Raw genomic sequence first — 20152 nt, 5'->3', positions numbered from 1 at the left:
CCGCACCTTCCTCTCTGTCTCTCTCTTCCCCTCCCGCAGCCAAGGCTCCATTGGAGCAAAGATGGCCCGGGCACTGGGGATGGCTCTGTGGCCTCTGCCCCAGGCGCTAGAGTGGCTCTGGTCGCAACATGGCGACGCCCAGGATGGGTAGAGCATCGCCCCATGGTGGGCGTGCCGGGTGGATCCTGGTCGGGCGCATGCAGGAGTCTGTCTGACTGTCTCTCCCTGTTTCCAGCTTCAGAAAAAATGCAAAAAATAAAAAAATAAAAAAAATAAAGAAGTATCCAAAAGAAGGTGCCTTTCAAAGTTTCTCACAGCTCATTGCTGAAGGTGACAACTGGCCAGGATGTCTAGCAGCCCTAGGCTCCGCCTGGCCATGGGAGAACTGAGCCAATCACTGTCAGCCCACACCTACTCCATTCACACTATACTTGTTCTGGTCTGGGATAAGACCTGAAGGATAAAAAGATGCTGCTAACTAAGAAAAGAGACAATCAGCCTGACCAGGCGGTGGCGCTGTGGATAGACCAGTGGACTGGGATGCGGAGGACCCAGGTTCAAGACCTCGACGTCGCCAGCTTGAGCGCGGGCTCATCTGGTTTGAGCAAAAGCTCACCAGCTTGGACCCAAGGTCGCTGGCTTGAGCAAGGGGTTACTCGGTCTGCTGAAGGCCCACGGTCAAGACACATATGAGAAAGCAATCAGTGAACAACTAAGGTGTCGCAATGAAAAACTAATGATTGATGCTTCTCATCTCTCTCCGTTCCTGTCTGTCTGTCCCTATCTGACTCTCTCTCTGTCTCTGTAAAAAAAGAAAGAAAGAAATAAAAATAAAAAATAAAAAAGAAAAGAAAAGAGACAATCGGGGCCCTTCGGTAGTTCACTTAACTAGTCTGTCTTGAGCATCTACTACAGGGGTCGGGAACCTTTTTGGCTGAGAGAGCCATGAACACCACATATTTTAAAATGTAATTCAGTGAGAGCCATACAACAACCCGTGTAATTCCGTGAGAACCATACAACGACCTGTGTACGTTATGCATTATCCAATAAAAATTTGGTGTTGTCCCGGAGGACAGCTGTGATTGGCTTCAGCTACTCGCAACCATGAACATGAGCAGTAGGAAATGAATGGATTGTAATACATGAGAATGTTTTATATTGTTAACGTGTTTTTTTTATTAAAGATTTGTCTGCGAGCCAGATGCAGCCATCAAAAGAGTCGCATCTGACTCACGAGCCATAGGTTACCGACCTCTGATCTACTATATGCTCCGCACTGTGCCTACAAGAATCAACCTAGGAATGCATAAATGGAACAACAAATTGATGTTTCTCTTTCCCCTCCTCTCTCTCTCTCTCTCAAATCAGCCAATAAAGTTATAAAAATTTCTAAGAATTTTCATTAGTAATTTTCTTATTCTTGTATGTGTCCTGATGGGGGATGAACCAACTGAGCTATCCTGCCAGAGCCTGGTGTGATTTTCAGTTGAGCACAGAATAAAGTCCTGACCTTGAATTTCTATGTAAGCCCAGCAGGACCAGCCTCCTATCTTATTCCTGGGCATTCTCCATCATGCACCCAAAGTCCAACCACTGTCTTACTACTTGGGGTGAGTACATACCCTAGCTTGTGAAGTTTTGTCCAGGGCGGGCGTAGATTTGGGAGCAGTTACTAGGAGATTATCAATCATCAAAAGAAGAGCCCACAACAGAAGAAGGAATGGGGACACGTCAAGCGTGTTCTGAAAGCACAGTTCCCCGCCCCTCCATCAAGAGATCACATTTTTGTAATTTGGGGATCCTTTGTCTAGAAGGGTCATTCATACCACCTAATCCCAGCCCCACGGCCTTTCACATCACCACGACCTGTGGTTTCAATCCTCATTTCTGCTTCTGAAGTTTCTGGCAAACTATCGTTCCTCATTCAAGACTGAGCCTACAAAGACCTTGTGGCCCCGCTACCCACGTGGCGCTTCCACAGTCTGTGACTCTAGCAGTTCTGCGATGGCAGCGCGGCCTCCGCAGCGCACATCCTCGCCAGCGCCACCAGCCATCGGGCCGCCGTGTCCAGGGCGCCGCCCAGCGCTCGGCGCCGTGGGAGGGCCGGGCTCAGGCCGGGACAGGGCGAGGGCTCCGCGGTCCTGGTCGCGGGCTAGGCGCCCGCACGGGTCACGTGACACGGCGGTGATCACGCGGGCGCCGCTCAGCAGAGCGCGGGGTCACGTGGCAGGCCCGCGGGACCGCAGAGAGGAGAGGCTCATGGCGGGCCCCGGGCTGTTCCTCTCGCTGCTGCTGGCGGCGGCGTTTGCGGGTCCGGGGGCGGCCCTGTGGCCTTGGCCGCAGCGCGTCCAGACCGCCGACTGGTCCTACGTCGTCCTCCCGAACAGCTTCCAGTTCCAGTACCACATCCAGTCGGCCGCGCAGGCGGGCTGCTCGGTCCTCGACGAGGCCTTCCGGCGCTACCGGGATCTGCTCTTCGGGTCCGGGCCGTGGCACCGCCGCGCCCCCGCAGGTGAGCCGCCGCGCCCCTGCCGCCGAGACGCCTTGTCTCGCGGGCTGTGGCCGGCCCTCCCGTCTACCCCGTCCCCACTCTCCAATGTCTCTCCGGCTGTGGTTCCAGACGCCTCGAGCCCGTTCACCGCGTCCTGTTCTCGGGCTGTGTTTCTCTCACACTGCCCGTCCCAGGACGACAGTCCAACCAGGACACCAAATGACTGCACGGTCTGTGCCAGTGGACGTCCCAAGTGGCCTCTCTGGCCGTCTCTGAGTGTCCCAGGGCTCCTGGTGAAGCTGCGAGCAGGCTGGGGTGGGGGAAACCAGAGCTGACCCCGAAACGGGTTTGACAAAACGTGAGAAATGCATGGACCTACGCGCAAGAACAGGAGAGTGACACCTGGTGTAGGCAGGAGATGTTTGAACTGCGAGAGGAACCACAGGGCACTTTTGTACGGAGATGGGGTTTGAACCGCCAGCTAGAGCGGGGCGGTGGATATGGTGGGCCAGGACGAAGAAGAGCGCATTCCAGGAAGCCTGAAAGGCTCGGGCGGAGGCGTCAGAAGGTTACGATTGAGCTCAAGTGCTGGGTGCTGGGTGCGATGGGGAGGAAGAGAGTGGGGTGCGTGGTGAAGAGAGGGTTTAAACGAAAAGTCAGGAGTACGGTTGGAATGGGTTTCATCTACACTAGCAAGGGTTGGCAATTTTCTTGAAGGCAACTGCTGAAAGTTGTGTTTGAGGATTAGTATTTCAGCAACGCAAAGGAATCAGAGTATACTTTATGGACATAAAACTTAAGAGTTTTTCTTGAACATGTCCTGGAATCAAGTTCTCTATTAAATGAGGTGTAGCTATTCATGAGTGGAAGCTATGTTGATGGTTGGATGGATGAGCTGTATAGTAACATCAATTTGAATAGTTTCACCTGTTCTTAAATTATACTGCTCACAAAAATTAGGGGATATTTTATTGCCTCATATTCATTTTGAAATATCCCCTGATTTTTGTGAGCAGTACACTTTTCACAAATGTTCTCGTTTGCTATATTAAAAGCATTTAATTAAACAGATGGCAGAGAGTGACAGAACTGGCATCAAGGTAATTCTTCACCAGTAAAATTCTTTGGGCTGGGCGGAGGAGAGACCAGGCTGTTGTGTGTGTGGTGAGTCTCATATTTCTCTGAATCCTTCGGGACAAATAATAAAATGCCTTACATAGGATTGCCAGTCAGAACATGGTTATTTTGATATAGAACAGTTAGGGCCTGGCTTGTGCACACACACACAAAAAAAAAAAAAAGAAAAAAAGAAAAAAAATTGATCTGTCATATAATTGGTATGTGCCTATCCCAGTTCTAGGTGCTCTGGATGTTCTAAGAAAAGTAGAGGCTCTGGCTAGTTGGCTCAGTGAATATATATAGCATCAGCATAGCATGCGGACGTCAGGGTGCACAGGAGAAGCCAACCATCTGCTTCTCTTCCCTTCCCTCTCCCCCTTCTCTCTCTCTTCCACTTCCACAGTCAGAGGATCCATTGGTTCAAGCATGATCCTCACCCCCCTACCCTGTGCGCTGAGAATAGCTGGGGTTGGGAGGGAGCTCAGCCTCAGGTGCTGAGGATAGCTCCTTTAATTTGACCATCAGCCCCAGATGGGGGTTGCTAGGTAGATCCTGGTGGGGGCACATGTAGGAATCTATCTCCTCTCCTTTCACTTAAAAAGAAAAAAGAAAAAAAGAAAAGTAGAAGACCTATGGCTAAGCTTTACAGTCCAAGTGGGAAAATATGTAGCAAAAGGGCACAATGTATTATAAAATGCTGAAAAGATAGATAATTGGCATGTTTACTGCTATTGTATAAAGTAAGCATTTACCTCCATTTCAGAAGAACTTCAGTTTAATCAAGAAAATGGAAACAGGAGGTTATGTGACAATGGGTTGCTATAAATTCCCTATGAAAGATTTAGAAACAGATAAAAAGCTGAAGTGTTTTATTTCAATTTACTACCTTCCTGTGAATGAATTTACTCTGTTAGTTGAGGGGGTTATATCCCTTGAGAGATAATGAAAACTGGTTTGGATGAACATTACCAAAGACATAGAAGTAACTTCTTCCTCTGTTTTTCTTCCCTTTGGACCAGAGTGTTCTGGGGAGGCTTTCAGATGACTTGAGCTATAACCCTATTTCTGAAGAAGAAGAAAAATGAATTGATGGAAGGGAAAACAACATCCACAAGGCTTAAACGGGGTATATTTCCTCTATGGGGCTGATTTCAGTAAAGAAAACAACATATACAAGTTGAATCTTAGCTAACCACTTTTCATCGGGTTCCTCCAAATAACTGCCTTGTAGGCATTGGGCCAGTGTTTTTCTTAATGTAGCACAACTTCTGTTTTTGGTCTGAACCTCGAATCCACTGGAATTCATACTTTCCTTTTCTCAAAAACAAGTCTAGTACCGAGTTTCCATTCTATTCTGAATTCACCTTCAAGGGTTAGCCTTAGTCCCTCCATTGCTAATGGTCTAAGAAGGTGTTCAGTATTTGTTACTGTCTTTGCCATTGAGAGTGTTTCTGTCAACTGGAGAGTCTGTTGCTACATATTGTTAAACCTATTAAATTAAATTATTTTAGACTCTAGCTACTTGAATGACTTAGTTCTGTGGTTTGATTATTAAGCCACATCCTATTTGCAAATCAAAGATCTGGTCGCTTGAGATGGCACCCATTTGATGGTGCCCAAATACTGTTGTGCAATTGATGGAGCTGGTAAAGCCCTAATTTTTTAGGTTAAGTGGCTAAATTCAGGTTAAGTGTTGATTGACTGCATGCAGTCTTTACTTTTCCTGAAACTGGTTGATTGAAGCTGTAGTACTTAATGGCTGTTACAAAGTTTCTCTCCTGTTCTGATGTCTCCATGCAAATTCCTGTGAGTTACTTAGGATCCCATTGTCCCTGAACAGAACAGTCCTCACTACTTTTCCCAGTCCTCTTATTCTAGCATGGAAGGAAGATTATTATGTGAATATCCAGAGCTCTTTGAAAGCCATTTTTAAAATTTGACTTGCTTGATATCAGATATTGAATCAGTGTCTAAGTTCATATGTGGCATAATTTTTTATAATCTGAATCTCCTAACATACCTCCATTCCTTCTCTAACCAGGGCTGGAACATAGTAGTATATAATTACTTGTTGGATAGATTAGCTTAATAGGGCTACTTTGCATGAAAGTTTGTAAGATGACTTCATGGTTTTTATTTCCAAGATCATCAAAAAGACAATTTGCAGTTCCACTTAGAATTAAATGCCTTTCCTTTTGAGTGATAAACTTGGAATATTAGCATGTAAGTCCAGAGAAAGGATTGTATTGTGCTGTGGTCCCAACTCAAGTTGATTTAATCTCATCCCAGAACTGGGGACACATTGGAAATGTGTCCAGGGAGTGTCGAACAGAAACAGGTGAGATTGGGCAGCTGGGCTGCGGAAAAAGAGCAGTGCTGATTCCTTTTCTCTACTCTACTTGGACTAGTGCGCACTTTAACCTTTCTGGTGACAAGGGCAAGGCATAATCTTGTAGAAGACGGGACTGCTGCTAAGTTTATTGTTTTAAAAGCAAAGAGGAAGAAAGCAAAACGTGAAGAATTCTTTAGTAGACCTATTTTTCTTGTGAAGAACAATGGAGGGAGGGACACATAAGAAGGGGAGGTAATAAGATTTGGAAAGGAGCCCTGGCCAGATGGCTCCATTGGTTGGAGGTGTTGTAAAGTAACTAAATTCACAAATCCGCAGGTGTCCATAGAGGCACGTAGTCCAAATAAGTTTTTGAAAAGTTTTATTAAAGGAGGAAATTTATTAAATATACCGGCCACATATGGCTGACACAGGGCAATAAACCCAAATTGTGCAGCCCCCAAAAACAGTTCAGGGACTGTTTATATACTCCTAATTATACAGGGGAGGGGAGAAAACCTGACATCATGGCATAAGTTTATACCTTTTGTTTAGAGATACATACATTAACCACATGCTTTCAGGGGGGAAGGGTAGTTTCCATAGGGACAGATACCTGTAAATGGTTCATTAGTATAAGAAAAGATTTTTTTTTTTTTTTTTAAAGATCCAATGAGTGCTTTTTTTTTTTTTTTTTTTTTTTTTAATTTTATTTATTCATTTTAGAGAGGAGAGAGAGAGGGAGAGAGAGACAGAGACAGGGGGGAGGAGCTGGAAGCATCAACTCCCGTATGTGCCTTGACCAGGCAAGCCCAGGGTTTCGAACCGGCGACCTCAGCATTTCCAGGTCGACACTTTATCCACAGCGCCACCACAGGTCAGGCAAGAAAAGATTTTAATTTAATCTTTTTTTCTTCCTGTACCTGGCTAGCTATTCACCCTTCCTCCCATAGGTATGGGGGAAGGTCAGGGAATCCAAGTCTTCTTCCTCTTCTGCATTTACAACACAATGCCATTGGCCATCTTAGTTTTGATGCTAATCACACAAGCATAGAAATCACACTTACAAAATCTTTTTGCACACCTAGCCCAAATTAATAAAATGTTCTTTAAATTTCCTAAAATATTAATATTAATTCTGTAGCTTTTGGCACTTTACAACATTCCCCACTGATTCTATTTCCTAAGTCAAATTTTTGACTTAATTTATTGATGAGCATAAGGCTGTTGTCTAGGAATGTTAACTTACAATATGTAACAGGCATTTAACAGATAGCATTAATAGCAATATAGTTTATTAAAGAAACAAATGTTGATTAATTTCTTATAAATTGCACAAATCTTTTGCAATTTATATAAAACTAATTGGTTTTTATAACAATTTACTTTTAGTCAGAATTTTAAGAGTACTTAGTGAGTTTGTTGGGTTTTTTTGTTTGTTTTTTCTGAAGTTGGAAATGGGGAGGTAGTCAGACAGACTCCCGCATGTGCCCCACTGGGATCCACCCGGCATGCCCACCAGAGGGTGATGTTCTGCCCATCTGGGGCGTTGCTCTGCTGCAACCAGAGCCATTCTAGTGCCTGAGGCAGAGGCCACAGAGCCATCTTCAGCGCCTGGGCCAACTTTGCTCCAATGGGGCCTTGGCTGCGGGAGAGGAAGAGAGAGACAGAGAGGAAGGAGAGGGGGAGGGGTGGAGAAGCAGATGGGCGCTTCTCCTGTGTGCCCTGGCCGGGAACTGAACCTGGGACTCCTGCACACCAGGCCAATGCTCTACCACTGAGCCAACCGGCCAGGGCCCTTAGTGAGTTTTTTTATATATTCACCATCCTTCTTAGGGTTAACTTGCAAGGTTTGGTGGGGTCACTCTCTGTCGTCCACGATGGTGTCTCCGCTGGGTTTCTAGGCTTGAACCTGCTATGATGGACCCAGGCAGGCACGCCCTCTACCTTGGCAGCAGTGGGAGTGGTTAGGATCACGGTGTGTGGACCCATCCACGTGGGAGTCAGTCCTTGGGTGATGTATTTCTTTACCCAGAATGAGTCCCCAGGCTGAAAAGGATGTACTGGATTTTTTGGCAATGTAGGAAGTGCCTCTTGACTGTCCTTTTGACATCCTGCTGAGTAATTTGCAAACCCTGCAAGTACTTAAGGAATAAGTGGTTACTTAACTCAGCTTTTATTTTTTCTCTGAGTTTTGGGAATAAGGGATTAGGTCTCCCAAACATTATTTCAAAGGGCGTAAATTCTTTTTTATAGGGGGTACACCTTGCCCTAAGGATAACTAGTGGGAGTAAGGTTGGCCAGTTTTCACCGGTTTCTAAAACAAATTTAGTTAGAATTTCTTTCAGAGTCCGATTTATACGCTCTACCTGCCCTGAACTTTGGGGCCTATAGGCACAATGTAATTTCCACTTAATATTTAAGATTTTGGCTAAGTCCTGGGATATTTTGGCAATGGATGCCGGCCCATTGTCAGAACCCATGCTGGTAGGGAGGCCAAATCATGGAATTATTTCATGGAGTAATTCCCTAAGTACTGTGGTAGCAGTTTCTGACTTAGTGGGAAATGCCTCTACCCATCCGGAGAAAGTGTCCACATAGACTGGGAGATACCTGTACCCTGCGTGTACCCTGCTTTATTCCAGTGAAATCAATTTCCCAGTGTTCTCCTGGCATGGTTTTTTTCTAACTCCTAAGGGTGTTCTCCTACCTTGTTTTGCATTTACCCGTTCGCAGGCCTGGCAATGTTGTATAATGTGGTCCAGGTGTGGTATGAAATACCTGGATTGGAGTAATTTAGTCATTTTGATTATGCCGAGGTGGGGGGCTTGATGTATTTGAAGGGCTACTGTCTGCCCTAATGTCTTTGGAATCAAGATTCTTTTATCTGGTAGGATTTAATAGTCATTGACATTTTTGGTAGCTCTTTTCTCTTCAGCTAGGGTAGTTTCTGAGAGTAATGAGGAGTGTCGGGCAACTCAGGCAAAGGCAAAATCACCAAAACTTGGAGAGGCCCCACTGATTTTATAGCTATTGGCTCTTGCCTCTGGGTCTGCTGCTCAGTTTCCTCAGGCTTCTTTCGAATCTCCTTTTTGGTGCCCTCTGCAGTGAATGATTGCTACGGCTGAGGGGAGTTGGATAGCTTTTAGTAATGCTAAGATTTTTATTTTTTAATATTCTTCCCAGCCGAGGTAAGTAGTCCTCTTTCTTTATAAATGGTACTATGTACGTGTGCTGTAGCAAAAGCATACCTGCTGTCCGTATAAATGGAAACTGCCTTTCCTTTTCCTCATCTGAGGGCCTCGATAAGGGCTATTAGTTCTTTTTTTTTTTTTTTTTTTTTTTAACAGGGACAGAGAGAGAGTCAGAGAGAGAGATAGACAGGGACAGACAGACAGGAACAGAGAGATGAGAAGCATCAATCATCAGTTTTTCGTTGTGACACCTTAGTTGTTCATTGATTGATTTCTCATATGCACCTTGACTGCAGGCCTTCAGCGACCAAGTAACCCCTTGCTCAAGCCAGCGACCTTGGGCTCAAACTGGTGAGCTTTGCTCAAGCCAGATGAGCTCGTGCTCAAGCTGGCGACCTTGGGGTCTCGAACCTGGGTCCTTCCGCATCCCAGTTCAATGCTCTATCCACTGCACCACCACCTGGTCAGGCAAGGGCTATTAGTTCTGCCTTTTGTGCTGAAGTTCCCCGGCTTAACACCTGTGACCAAATGACCCGATTCAGGGTCACTACTGCAGCCCCCGCATACCTGATATTGTCTTTTATGTAGGTGCTCCCATCTGTGTACAGTACTTCATTAGCGTAAGGTAGCTCAGAGTCCTTTAAGTCTGGTCGAGCAGTCTGTATGATGTTGATTACCTCCTTGCAGTCATGTAGCGGGGTATCCAGGTCGTCATTTGGTAGTAGGCTCGCGGGGTTTATGGCAGTTGTTTTTTAAAACCTTATTCTGGGCTGTTGGAGGAGTAAAGCTTGGAACTGGGTTACTTGAGTGTTAGACATATTTTTCTGGAGTTTCCCTTAGGAGCGTTTCTACTGCATGTAGTGCTGTCAGAGTTAGCTCTTGACCTAATGTGAGCTTGTTAGCCTCTCTAACTAGGACTGCGGTTGCTGCCACAGCCCTTAAGCATGCAGGCCATTTGGCTGCCACAGGGTCCAGTTGTTTAGACAGGTATGCAGCTGATCTTTTCTATGGTCCTAGGGGTTGAGTTAAAACCCCTTTTGTGGTTCCCTGAGCTTCATGAATAAATAGCTGAAAGGGCTTTGAGATATCAGGTAGGGCAAGAGCAGGGGCTGATACTAGAGCCCTTTTAAGGTTTTCAAAGGCTTTTTGTTCTGTTTCAGTCCAGTTTAGGGGTTGTGACCCACCCGTGCAGGCATAGAGAGGCTTTGCTAATTCAGCAAAACCTAGGATCCACAGTCTGTAATATTCCACAGCCCCAAGGAATTATTTTACTTGCCTTTTTGTTGTTGGAATGAAGACCCGGAGTATGGCCTTGATGTGTCCAGAGGACAGAGTTCTCTTCCCTTCTTTGACCCGATAGCCTAAGTAAGTAACTTCCAAAGTGTAGAGTTGAGCCTTTTTTGGCTGACACTCGGTACCTGAGTGTTTGTAGTGTGGCGAGGAGGTCCTGAGTTGCCTCGAGACAGTGCTCCTGTGTAGATGCCACCAGCAGTTGGGTCATCTACGTACTGGAGTAGGGTACAGTCTTGATGTTCCTGTTGGAAGGCTACCAGGTCTGTATTCAGGGCTTCATTGAAGATAGTAGGAGAGTTTTTGAAGCCCTGAGGCAGCCTAGTCCAGGTTAATTGGCCAGAGCATTCTCCTGCTGGATTTATCCACTTAAAGGCAAAAACAGGCTGGCTTTTAGGGGCTAGCGGGATATTGAAGAAGGCATTTTTAAGGTCTAGGACTGTATAGACCCGATGCTCAGGATGCGGGAAGCTGAGCAATGTGTAGGGGTGCAGGGGTCTCAAACTCGTGGCCCATGGGCCGCATGCGGCCCGCCGAACAATTTTGTGCGGCCCGCAGACTAATCCACAGGCTTACTTAATTTTATCCAAAATATTTTGAACTTCGTGGATTAGTCTGCGGGCTGCACAAAATTGTTCGGCGGGCCAATGCGGCCCGCGGGCCGCGAGTTTGAGACCCCTGGGTTAGGGACTGTAGGGTGTATGGTCTCTATCAATGTGTCGGGGTTAGGGACTGTAGGATGTATGGTCTCTACCAATGTGTAGGGGTTAGGGACTATGGGGTGTATGGTCTCTACCCATTTGTTAACTTCCCGAAGGTCCTGGACCAGTCAGTAATCCTTTGTTCCAGGCTTTAGGACAGGTAATAAGGGAGTGTTCCATGGGGATCGTCAAGGCACCAAGATTTCCGCTTCCGGGAGACGCTGTATGTGAACAGCTATTCCCTCCTTAGCTTACCAGCTCATTGGGTATTGTCTTACCGCTGCTGGAGTTGTGGTGGACAGCAATTGTATGACCGCAGGTGGCTGATGAGCCTCAAGTCCGGGAGGGTTGGTTTCAGCCCATACTTCTGGAAAACTTTCTTGGAATTGCTGGAGTAGAGACAGGCTATGAGCATTTTCCAATTCAGTTGATTCCTGTAAAAGGTTTTCTTTGGAGAGGGGGCAGGTTAGGAGTAGCTGTAACCCAGCATCTGGAGTTCCCTTATCAGTTCCTATAGTTAATGTAGAATTCTCCCCCTTAAAGAAGATTGTGGCCTGGATTTTTTGTAACAAGTCCCGCCCTATCAGAGGATAGGGGCACTCTAGTATGACCAGAAACGAATGGGTGACCGTTCCTTGTCCTTGATTGACTGTCTGCTGGGTGGCCCATGGGTAGTATGCAGTTTTTCCAGTGGCCCCTTGTATTGGAGTCCTGTGTGTGGTGATGGGTCCCAAGGGCTTAGTCAAAACTGAATGTGTTGTTCCAGTGTCTATTAGAAAATTTATATTTTCCCCCTATTTTTACTGTTACTATAGGCTCTTGGGGGTTTAATGAAAAAGAGCCTTGGCCCCGTCAGTCCTTGAGGTTTAGGACCCAAGAACTTCCCTTAGTTGTTTGTAATATGGGACATTTAATTTTCCAGTGGCCCTTTTCCTTATAATTAGCACATTGATTCTTTTTTAGCTGAGTCCTATTTTTCTTCAAATTATTTCCTTTTTTATTTTGCTTCTTTGGGGGGCCCTTATTCTTAAAAGAGTTTGTCTCTTGGAGCGCTGCTACTAAATACTTTAGTTATTCTTTTATTTTGTTTTATTTCAATTATTTCCCTATTATAAAAAAACTTTTTGAGTTATTGAAATTAACTGTGACTTGCCTGACTGGACGGTGGCGCAGTGGATAGAGCGTTGGTCTGGGATGCAGAGGACCCAGGTTCGAGACCTTATGATCGCCAACTTGAGCACGAGCTCATCTGGCTTGAGCAAAGCTCACCAGCTTGGACCCAAGGTCGCCGGCTCAAGCAAGGGGTTACTCGGTCTGCTGAAGGCCCACGGTCAAGGCACATATGAGAAAGGAATCAATGAACAACTAAGGCAGGGGTCCCCAAACTACGGCCCGCGGGCCACATGCGGCCCCCTGAGGCCATTTATCCGGCCCCCTCTGCACTTCTGGAAGGGGCACCTCTTTCATTGGTGGTCAATGAAAGGAGCACATTGACTATCTCATTAGCCAAAAGCAGGCCCATAGTTCCCATTGAAATACTGGTCAGTTTCTTTATTTAAATTTACTTTTTATTTTAAATATTGTATTTGTTCCCGTTTTGTTTTTTTACTTTAAAATAAGATATGTGCAGTGTGCATAGGGATTTGTTCATAGTTTTTTTATAGTCCGGCCCTCCAACGGTCTGAAGGACAGTGAACTGGCCCCCTGGGTAAAAAGTTTGGGGACCCCTGAACTAAGGTGTCGCAATGAAAAACTAATGATTGGTGTTTCTCATCTCTCTCCGTTCCTGTCTGTCTGTTCCTATCTATCCTCTCTGACTCTCTCTGTCACTAAAAAAAAAATTAACTGGGACTTACTTATGTCCTCAAATCCCTCTAGCTTTTGCAGTTTGTTTTAATATCTTGGGCTGACTGGGTCACAAAAGCCAAATTAATAGCCACACTGTTTTCGGTAGCATCCGGGTCTATGGGAGTTTACACCCGGTATGCTTCACAAAGAAAAACGTTCAAAAAATACTGCAGGGGACTCCTGCAGATCCTGGATAATTCCAGCAACCTTCGAGAGGTTGGTGGGCTTTCCAAAGCCTTTAGTCCTGCTAAGAAATACCAGTGAAAAGTGTCCAATGAGGCTTTTCCCTCCTGGGAGTTGTGACCCCAGTTAGGTCTAGTGGAGGGGAAAGCTGCCTCAATGCTGTCCCTATTTTTCTCTATTGATTCTCCTCCAGGCTTTAGGACTGCCTTTTTACCTTACTGTCTGATTCTGTCCCTCTCCTCCGAAGTGAAGAGGATATTTAAAAGTTGCTGGCAGTCTTCCCAGGTAGGTCTATGAGTTTGTAAGATTCTATAAGCCCTATCAGAGCTTGAGGCTTCTCCAAGAATGGAGGACTTTGGCTTTTCCAATTATATAGATCACTGGTAGGAAATGGGACATATGCAAGGAAGGGCCTTTCCTCGTGGTCAGGGTCAGTTCCTGATGGGGGAGCTTCTCTGAGTGGCAAGATAGGATCCCTTCCCTGCCCGTACTTCGATCCACTCCGAGTGTGGGGAGGGGATGTAACAGTGGAAGTTATAGCCTCCTTCTGTAGGTGCTGTGTAGGCTCAGGGGCTCTAGCTTTTGACCTGTAGTGGGGTGGCCACTCAGTTTCCCCAAGAGACTCTGTGAGAACAGGAGGTCCTGGGGCACTCTTTATATTCCCTTCTTGCTTTAGACCCAAATCTGGTCTGTCTAGGAAGATGTGGAACCCTCTTTGCATCGAGCAAGCTTTTAGCCATAGTAGCGGATCTAATGTTAAATTTAGCCATTGAGCCTGACCAGGCAGTGGCACAGTGGATAGAGTATCGGACTGGGATGCGGAAGGACCCAGGTTTGAGACCCCGAGGTTGCCAGCTTGAGCGTGGGCTCATCTGGCTTGAGCAAAAAGCTCACCAGCCTGGACCCAAGGTCACTGGCTCGAGCAAGGGGTAACTCAGTCTGCTGAAGGCACGCGGTCATGGCACATATGAGAAAGCAATCACACCTATTACCTGTGGTTGTTTAATTCATTATTTTTATGTAAGGGTTATTAGAGAACCCAATGTCTCTGAAGACCCGAGGCAGAACTGGTGGACCTGGTTCACTCAGTTTCTAATAATGACCAAATGTGCAAACATAAAACCGCTACAGAAGCTGATGGACCTGGTCACTTTCAGCTCCTACTAATTGTCCTTCCAGAATACTAACAGATATCCCCCAAAGTCCGAGGCAGGACCTAAAAACTTTCCACCGTTGTCTCGGTCTTGGAAAGCCTGCACAAACTTAAGACCACGTCTGATTTGTTTCGTGGCAGATTAAAACATAAAGACTATATAGACTAGTTACAAACAGCAAAATGGTCTTGAAAGCCCTACTTACTCCACTGGGGTTCCACATCCCCAGAATCCCAAATCAGCAAAGCCCCCAAATCCACTTTACCTACTTTTAGTCCAAAACAATTTTGACCAATACCAGTCTCAGACAGAAAAGTGAAAGCAAGTATTCAGAGGAAAGCCAGAAGAATTCAGCAAAGCAGAAAGAGTTGTTTTTCTTACCTCCTTTATTTCTCTGCCAAATAGTCCAGATTGCTAAATTTGGGAACTGGGGGTGTCTACCAGGGAACTGTCTGGACCCCACAGGAGGACCGGGAGCCCTGGAAGTCTCAGGTGGCATGCCTCTCCTTGATCTTCAAGTGGGCCCCGGGCAGCCCCCTGGAGAGTCTGTCCAATTCTGGGTGCCTCTACCCCATGACGTGAAACACTGTAGGCCCCACATTGGGCGCCAAATGTTGTAAAGTAACTAAATCCACAAATCCGCAGGTGTTCATAGAGGCATGGAGTCCAAATAAGTTTTTGAAAAGTTTTATTAAAGGAGGAAATTTATTAAATATGCCGGCCGCATATGGCTGACACAGGGCAACAGACCCAAATTGTGCAGCCCCCAAAAACAGTTCAGGGGCTGTTTATATGCTCCTAATTATACATGGGAGGGGAGAAACCTGACATCACAGCATAAGTGATGTATGTATCTTTTGTTTAGAGATACATACATTAACCACATGCTTTCAAGAGGGGAGGGGTAGTTTCCATAGAGACAGATACCTGTAAATGGTTCATTAGTATAAGAAAAGATTTTAATTTAATCTTTTTTTCTTCCAGTACCTGGCTAGCTATTCACCCTTCCTCCCATAGGTATGGGGGAAGATCAATCAGGGAATCCAAGTCTTCTTCCTCTTCTGCATTTACAACACAATGCTATTGGCCATCTTAGTTTTGATGCTAATCACACAAGCATAGAAATCACACTTACAAAATCCCTCTGCATGCCTAGCCCACATTAATAAAATGTTCTTTAAATTTCCTAAAATATTAATATTAATTCCATAGCTTTTGTCACCTAACAACAGAAGATCCTCCTGGAGCACAGAGGTTGCCAGTTTGATCCCTGGTCAGGGTACCTACAGGAACAGATCAATGTTCCTGTCTCTCTCTCTCTCTCTTTCTCTCTCTTTCTCTCCTTTCCTCTCTCTCTAAAATAAAATAAACATTTCAAAATAATAAATAAACATTTTTAAAAATTTTGGAAAGGAGCTAGGTAGCTGGAACTAGTGTTTAGTTAGGGGCAACATAATTGTTGAGTTCCGTTTTGAATCCCAGGGCCTGGGTTAGCTTGGCCTGCAGGCTTCAACCAGCCTCTCCTATTATTAGATTGTAATGTTTTCCCAATAGCCCTGGATAGTACTAGGCCCTAGAAGCTCTGCTTGATCAGGGTGGGTGTGGTAGTCTGGGGCTGGTTTATGAAAAATTCAAATCTTATCTCCTTGACCTATCGGCACTTCCCCTGCTGAAGACCATGTGCGGTGGAGGACTCCATCTGGAGCATGAGTTATTGAGGAGTCAGTCGGAGAATTTCTACTAGTCACTTGCTTAACTGTGTGCCTTCAGGCAAGTTGCCTAATATCTGTAGGAATCCATGGGAGTCCGAAAGACCAAAGCAACAGGCTTTATTGAAAGGAAGAAGGAACCCTGCCGGGCACTTCTCCGGGAAGAAGAGCACCAGTACAAGCTAGGGTATGAATTTATAGGGTAAAAGGAAAGTCTCGAGCAAGTGGGTGTTCAATCAAAAATCCTGGTATGCTCCTCCTTGGGGGGCTTGCCAGCTTCTTGGAATTCCTCTGTCTCAGGGGCGATAGTCCAGTAAGGGTGAGGTCTGACAGATAAGTGGAACAACAAGAGGGCAGTTTGGAATTCCTAGTAAATTCACTTATCTCTCGTTTCTCAACTTTGTAGTTACATATAAAAGAAAGGTAGTTATTAATTTTATAATATATGCTGAGGGGTGACGAGGAAAAAAAATTGGAAAGTTATTGCTTCTTCTGGAGAGAATTCAAGAAAAGAACCTTGCCAAGCCAAGTCCCTCATCTGTTAAGGAGGTCGTCAATTTCCATGCTGTAAGGTCTGAACCAGGCGATGTCTCCGAAAAACTGAGTGAGGAAGTAAAAAAATTTTGGTAATAATTGTGAATTGCTTACTGTGAGAGCCAAGTGGATACAGTGACATGGTGATACATGGTCTCCTGGATGAGCCTCATGAGACGTGCTGGTCTGGTTCCTCTCAAATGGGAGGACATGTGGAGATTTTTAGAGACAGGGAACCTGTTGGTGTAAGTTTTAGAAGGACTGAGTATGTGTGGCTAAAAGGAAGGGGGTTTGGAGAACATTCAGGAGGGAACTTCTTGGGCTGAGGGACGGCTTCTTCCTGCTGTCATCCCTACCTATTTGATATTTCCCTCGTGAAGTTCTCCTTGGGGTATTGGGGATAGGGGTGTAGGAGCATTTGATTGTAGGTAATCCTAGAGATTTCTCTCATTTGAGCCTGTAGGAACTTGATAAAGAAAGAGGCAAGTATTTGGAGATTAGGAATGAAGAGATAAGGAGGGTTGTATAGCGGGAGTGAAAGTTCTTCCATGGTAAAGTTAAAGGTATTCTTTCCTGGCCCTGGAGAGAGCAGTTAGCTTGAGCTAAAAGAAATGTTTCAGGTCTGCTTTGTAGGCTCTTCTTCAGCCAAGAAGACCCAGCGATCTTGTCCCCTTACTATGTGAAGGGTAAAAAGACTGAGAAGTGTTAAGAGGTGAATGTTATTTATTCTCCTAGTTCTTCAGGGATATGGGAGAGCTTTAGGATTAGAGGACCTGTAGGAGTTGAAAGATAGGATTTAGGAGGTTTGCTAATATAGGGTTTCAGATTTTTCTGTTTCACGAGGGCAGGTTTCAGGGTTGGTGTGTAGGGTTAGGTAGATTTTTCCAATTTTCTGATTGGCGAAGGTCTGCATGCATTTCTGTAAGAAACTAGTGAACAAACGTAAAAGGCATGGTCCAAAAGCTAGAAAAATAAATAAGAGAGTGAATGGACTAATGAAAGGCAATAGTCAAAACACCCAGTTTGCACACACACAAAAAGACACCCAGTTTGTGTGAAACAACTGATTTCATGTTTACAAATTCACCAGGCTTCAAGGAGAGAGAGAGAGAGAGAATAAGATAGGGCAGTGGCCAGTCCCCCTGTCTTTAGACCTATTTTTATAGAAATTCTTAAAGCAACAAGAAGAAGAATTATTTGTATAGCTCGTTTGGTCTTTAGATTGACGGGTAGTGTACTAGGAATTGAAAGAGGCTCATGAGGTGGGATTAGGTTGATATTTGGGGTGAGATAGATTAGGGTGCAGGTTTCTGTCCAATTAGTAGGGAGACATATATAGGTGTTGGTCCACACAAGTAAAAAGCACCTGATTGTGTGAGGCAGGCTGAGAGATGAATAGAGAGTTGAAAGACAAGGGGTCAGTTTCATTTCTCTGTTTCTGAGCTCCAGATGGTCAAGGTGGAGGAAAGTCACCCTTAGCAGCAGTGGGAGTTGTCAGGATCATGGTGTGTGGACCTGTCCACGTGAAAGTCACTCCTTGGGTGATGTAGTGCTGGAAGCGCCTTTTGGACAGTCTTTGAACAGTTTGCTGAGTAACCTATAAAACCAGCAAGTACTTAGGGAAAAGGTGGTTACATTTCTACACATTGCAGTTAGAGTTTAAGTCCTAGTGACCACTGCTTCTAGCTGGAATTAGCAGCAGGTCCCAGCCTACAATAGGCATGGGGCATTGAGACAAGAGGAGTAAAGGAGTAAATAAAGCAACAAAATCAGACTGTCAATACCCACAGTAGAGATTCTCGAGGGATAAATAAAACTCAAATATTCAGGCAAGGCATAGTACACAGTGTGTTCGTAAAGTCATGGTGCACTTTTGACCATCACAGGAAAGCAACAAAAGACGATAGAAATGTGAAATCTGCACCAAATAAAAGGAAAACTCTCCCAGTTTCATACCTATTCAGTGCAGTTCCATGTGGGCTCACGCACAGATTTTTTTAGGGCTCCTTAGGTAGCTGTCCCTTATAGCCTCTACAGACTCATCACTGACTGATGGCCTACCAGAACGGGGTTTCTCCACCAAACTGCTGGTTTCCTTCAGCTGCTTATCCCACCGAGTAATGTTATTCCTATGTGGTTATAACTTTGTTATAAACGCGCCGATATTCACGTTGCACTTTAGTCATGGATTCTAATTTAGCAAGCCACAGAACACACTGAACTTTCCTCTGTACCATCCACATCTCGACTGGCATGGCCGTGGGCTGCTCCACTGTATACACGATGTTACGTCATCATCTGCGCATGCTCACATGCTGCCACATCATCCTACAGAAACTGGGAGGGTTTTCCTTTTATTTGGTGCAGATTTCACATTTCTATCATCTTTTGTTGCTTTCCTGTGACTGGTCAAAAGTGCACCATGACTTTATGGACACACTGTAGATGGCCCTTGTGTTTACAAGAAATGAGTTCAATTTATCTGCTACTTGGAAGAAATACCTTAGGCTTGTGAACGATGTCCTTGGGCCTTCAGTGGCAATTCCCAGCATGCTGGGCAAAGTCAGGTCACAGATAGCTGGAGCAGGGCTAGAAGAGACTGAACCCTCCCTCCATGGAGCAAGGGGGCAGCTTACGTTCTCGTGTCCCTCTTTCCACAGCAGAGATGTGTCTCTTGATGGGGCCGGGAAGCCTGGCAGGCTTCAGTTCAGTGATCTTTCTTTCTACCCTGGAGCAGGGTCCTGATGGAATCTTATGAAGCCCTTTAGGGCGCTGGAGCCTTTGAGAGTGTATGCCAAAAGCTGGTATTTCCTGACTTTTGGGGGGCCTTATTTGCCTTTTCTGTTACTTCCTTGGCCATTATAGACCTTAAAAGCCATGCTCAGAAGATCTCACTGAGGGGCTTGACTAAGAGAGCAAAATTGGGAATCTAGTGTCTAAAGAATCCTATTAGATCAAGGAAAGAAAGGATTTGATTTGCAGTGGTAGGTGGTTGGAGACTTGTGGAGGGTCTGAGTTTGATCTAGGGTGAGACCTCAGGTGGTGGGGGTTAAGGCGATGCCCAGATAGACTTATGGACTAAGAGTGAAGTTGAGCCTTAGCAGAGAAGACACGATATCACTTCATAGCAAGTAAGTTAAGAAGGGTGGAGGTGTGTCTCCTTGAGGCAGGCAGGGAGGGGCTGCGGAGGAGTAGATCATCTACATATTGTGAGAGAGTACAAATATCGATCAACTTACGACCTATGCAACTTATGACCATTTGACTTTATGACCACAATCGCTAGCCACGACTGCTCCGTGTCTGGCAGCACAAGTGTTGCCCAGCTGGGCGTACGACAGTGCGGATCAGCTTCCGGCAGCACTACCATCTCCACGTGCATTATAAAAATACATTTTTTATAATGTATTATACAATACATTTTTAAATAAAATATGTATTTCTGATGGCTTTAGGCGACCCCTGTGTTTTGGTCGTTTGACCCCCGCCAGGGTCGCGACCCACAGGTTGAGAACTGCTGGTGTAGAGGAATGGTAAAGAAGGCATTCTTGAGGTCTAGGATCCTGAAGTGAGTGGTGTTTGAGGGAATGTGTGACA

General features: G+C 45.4%; 1 protein-coding gene across 1 annotated transcript in view; it reads left to right on the top strand.

Moving 5' to 3' along the window:
• The first annotated feature begins 2216 nt into the window (after positions 1-2216).
• Positions 2217-20152, top strand: part of HEXA (hexosaminidase subunit alpha) — a 49179-nt gene continuing 31243 nt past the window's right edge. The window contains exon 1 of the mRNA XM_066278019.1: positions 2217-2515. Coding sequence (XP_066134116.1) covers positions 2263-2515 — 253 coding nt within the window. The 5' untranslated portion in view covers positions 2217-2262. The remainder of the gene's footprint in view (positions 2516-20152) is intronic.

Source organism: Saccopteryx bilineata, chromosome 4, assembly GCF_036850765.1.
Source record: "Saccopteryx bilineata isolate mSacBil1 chromosome 4, mSacBil1_pri_phased_curated, whole genome shotgun sequence".
NCBI classification, from domain to species: domain Eukaryota; kingdom Metazoa; phylum Chordata; class Mammalia; order Chiroptera; family Emballonuridae; genus Saccopteryx; species Saccopteryx bilineata.
This window is presented reverse-complemented; position numbering and strand designations above follow the sequence as displayed.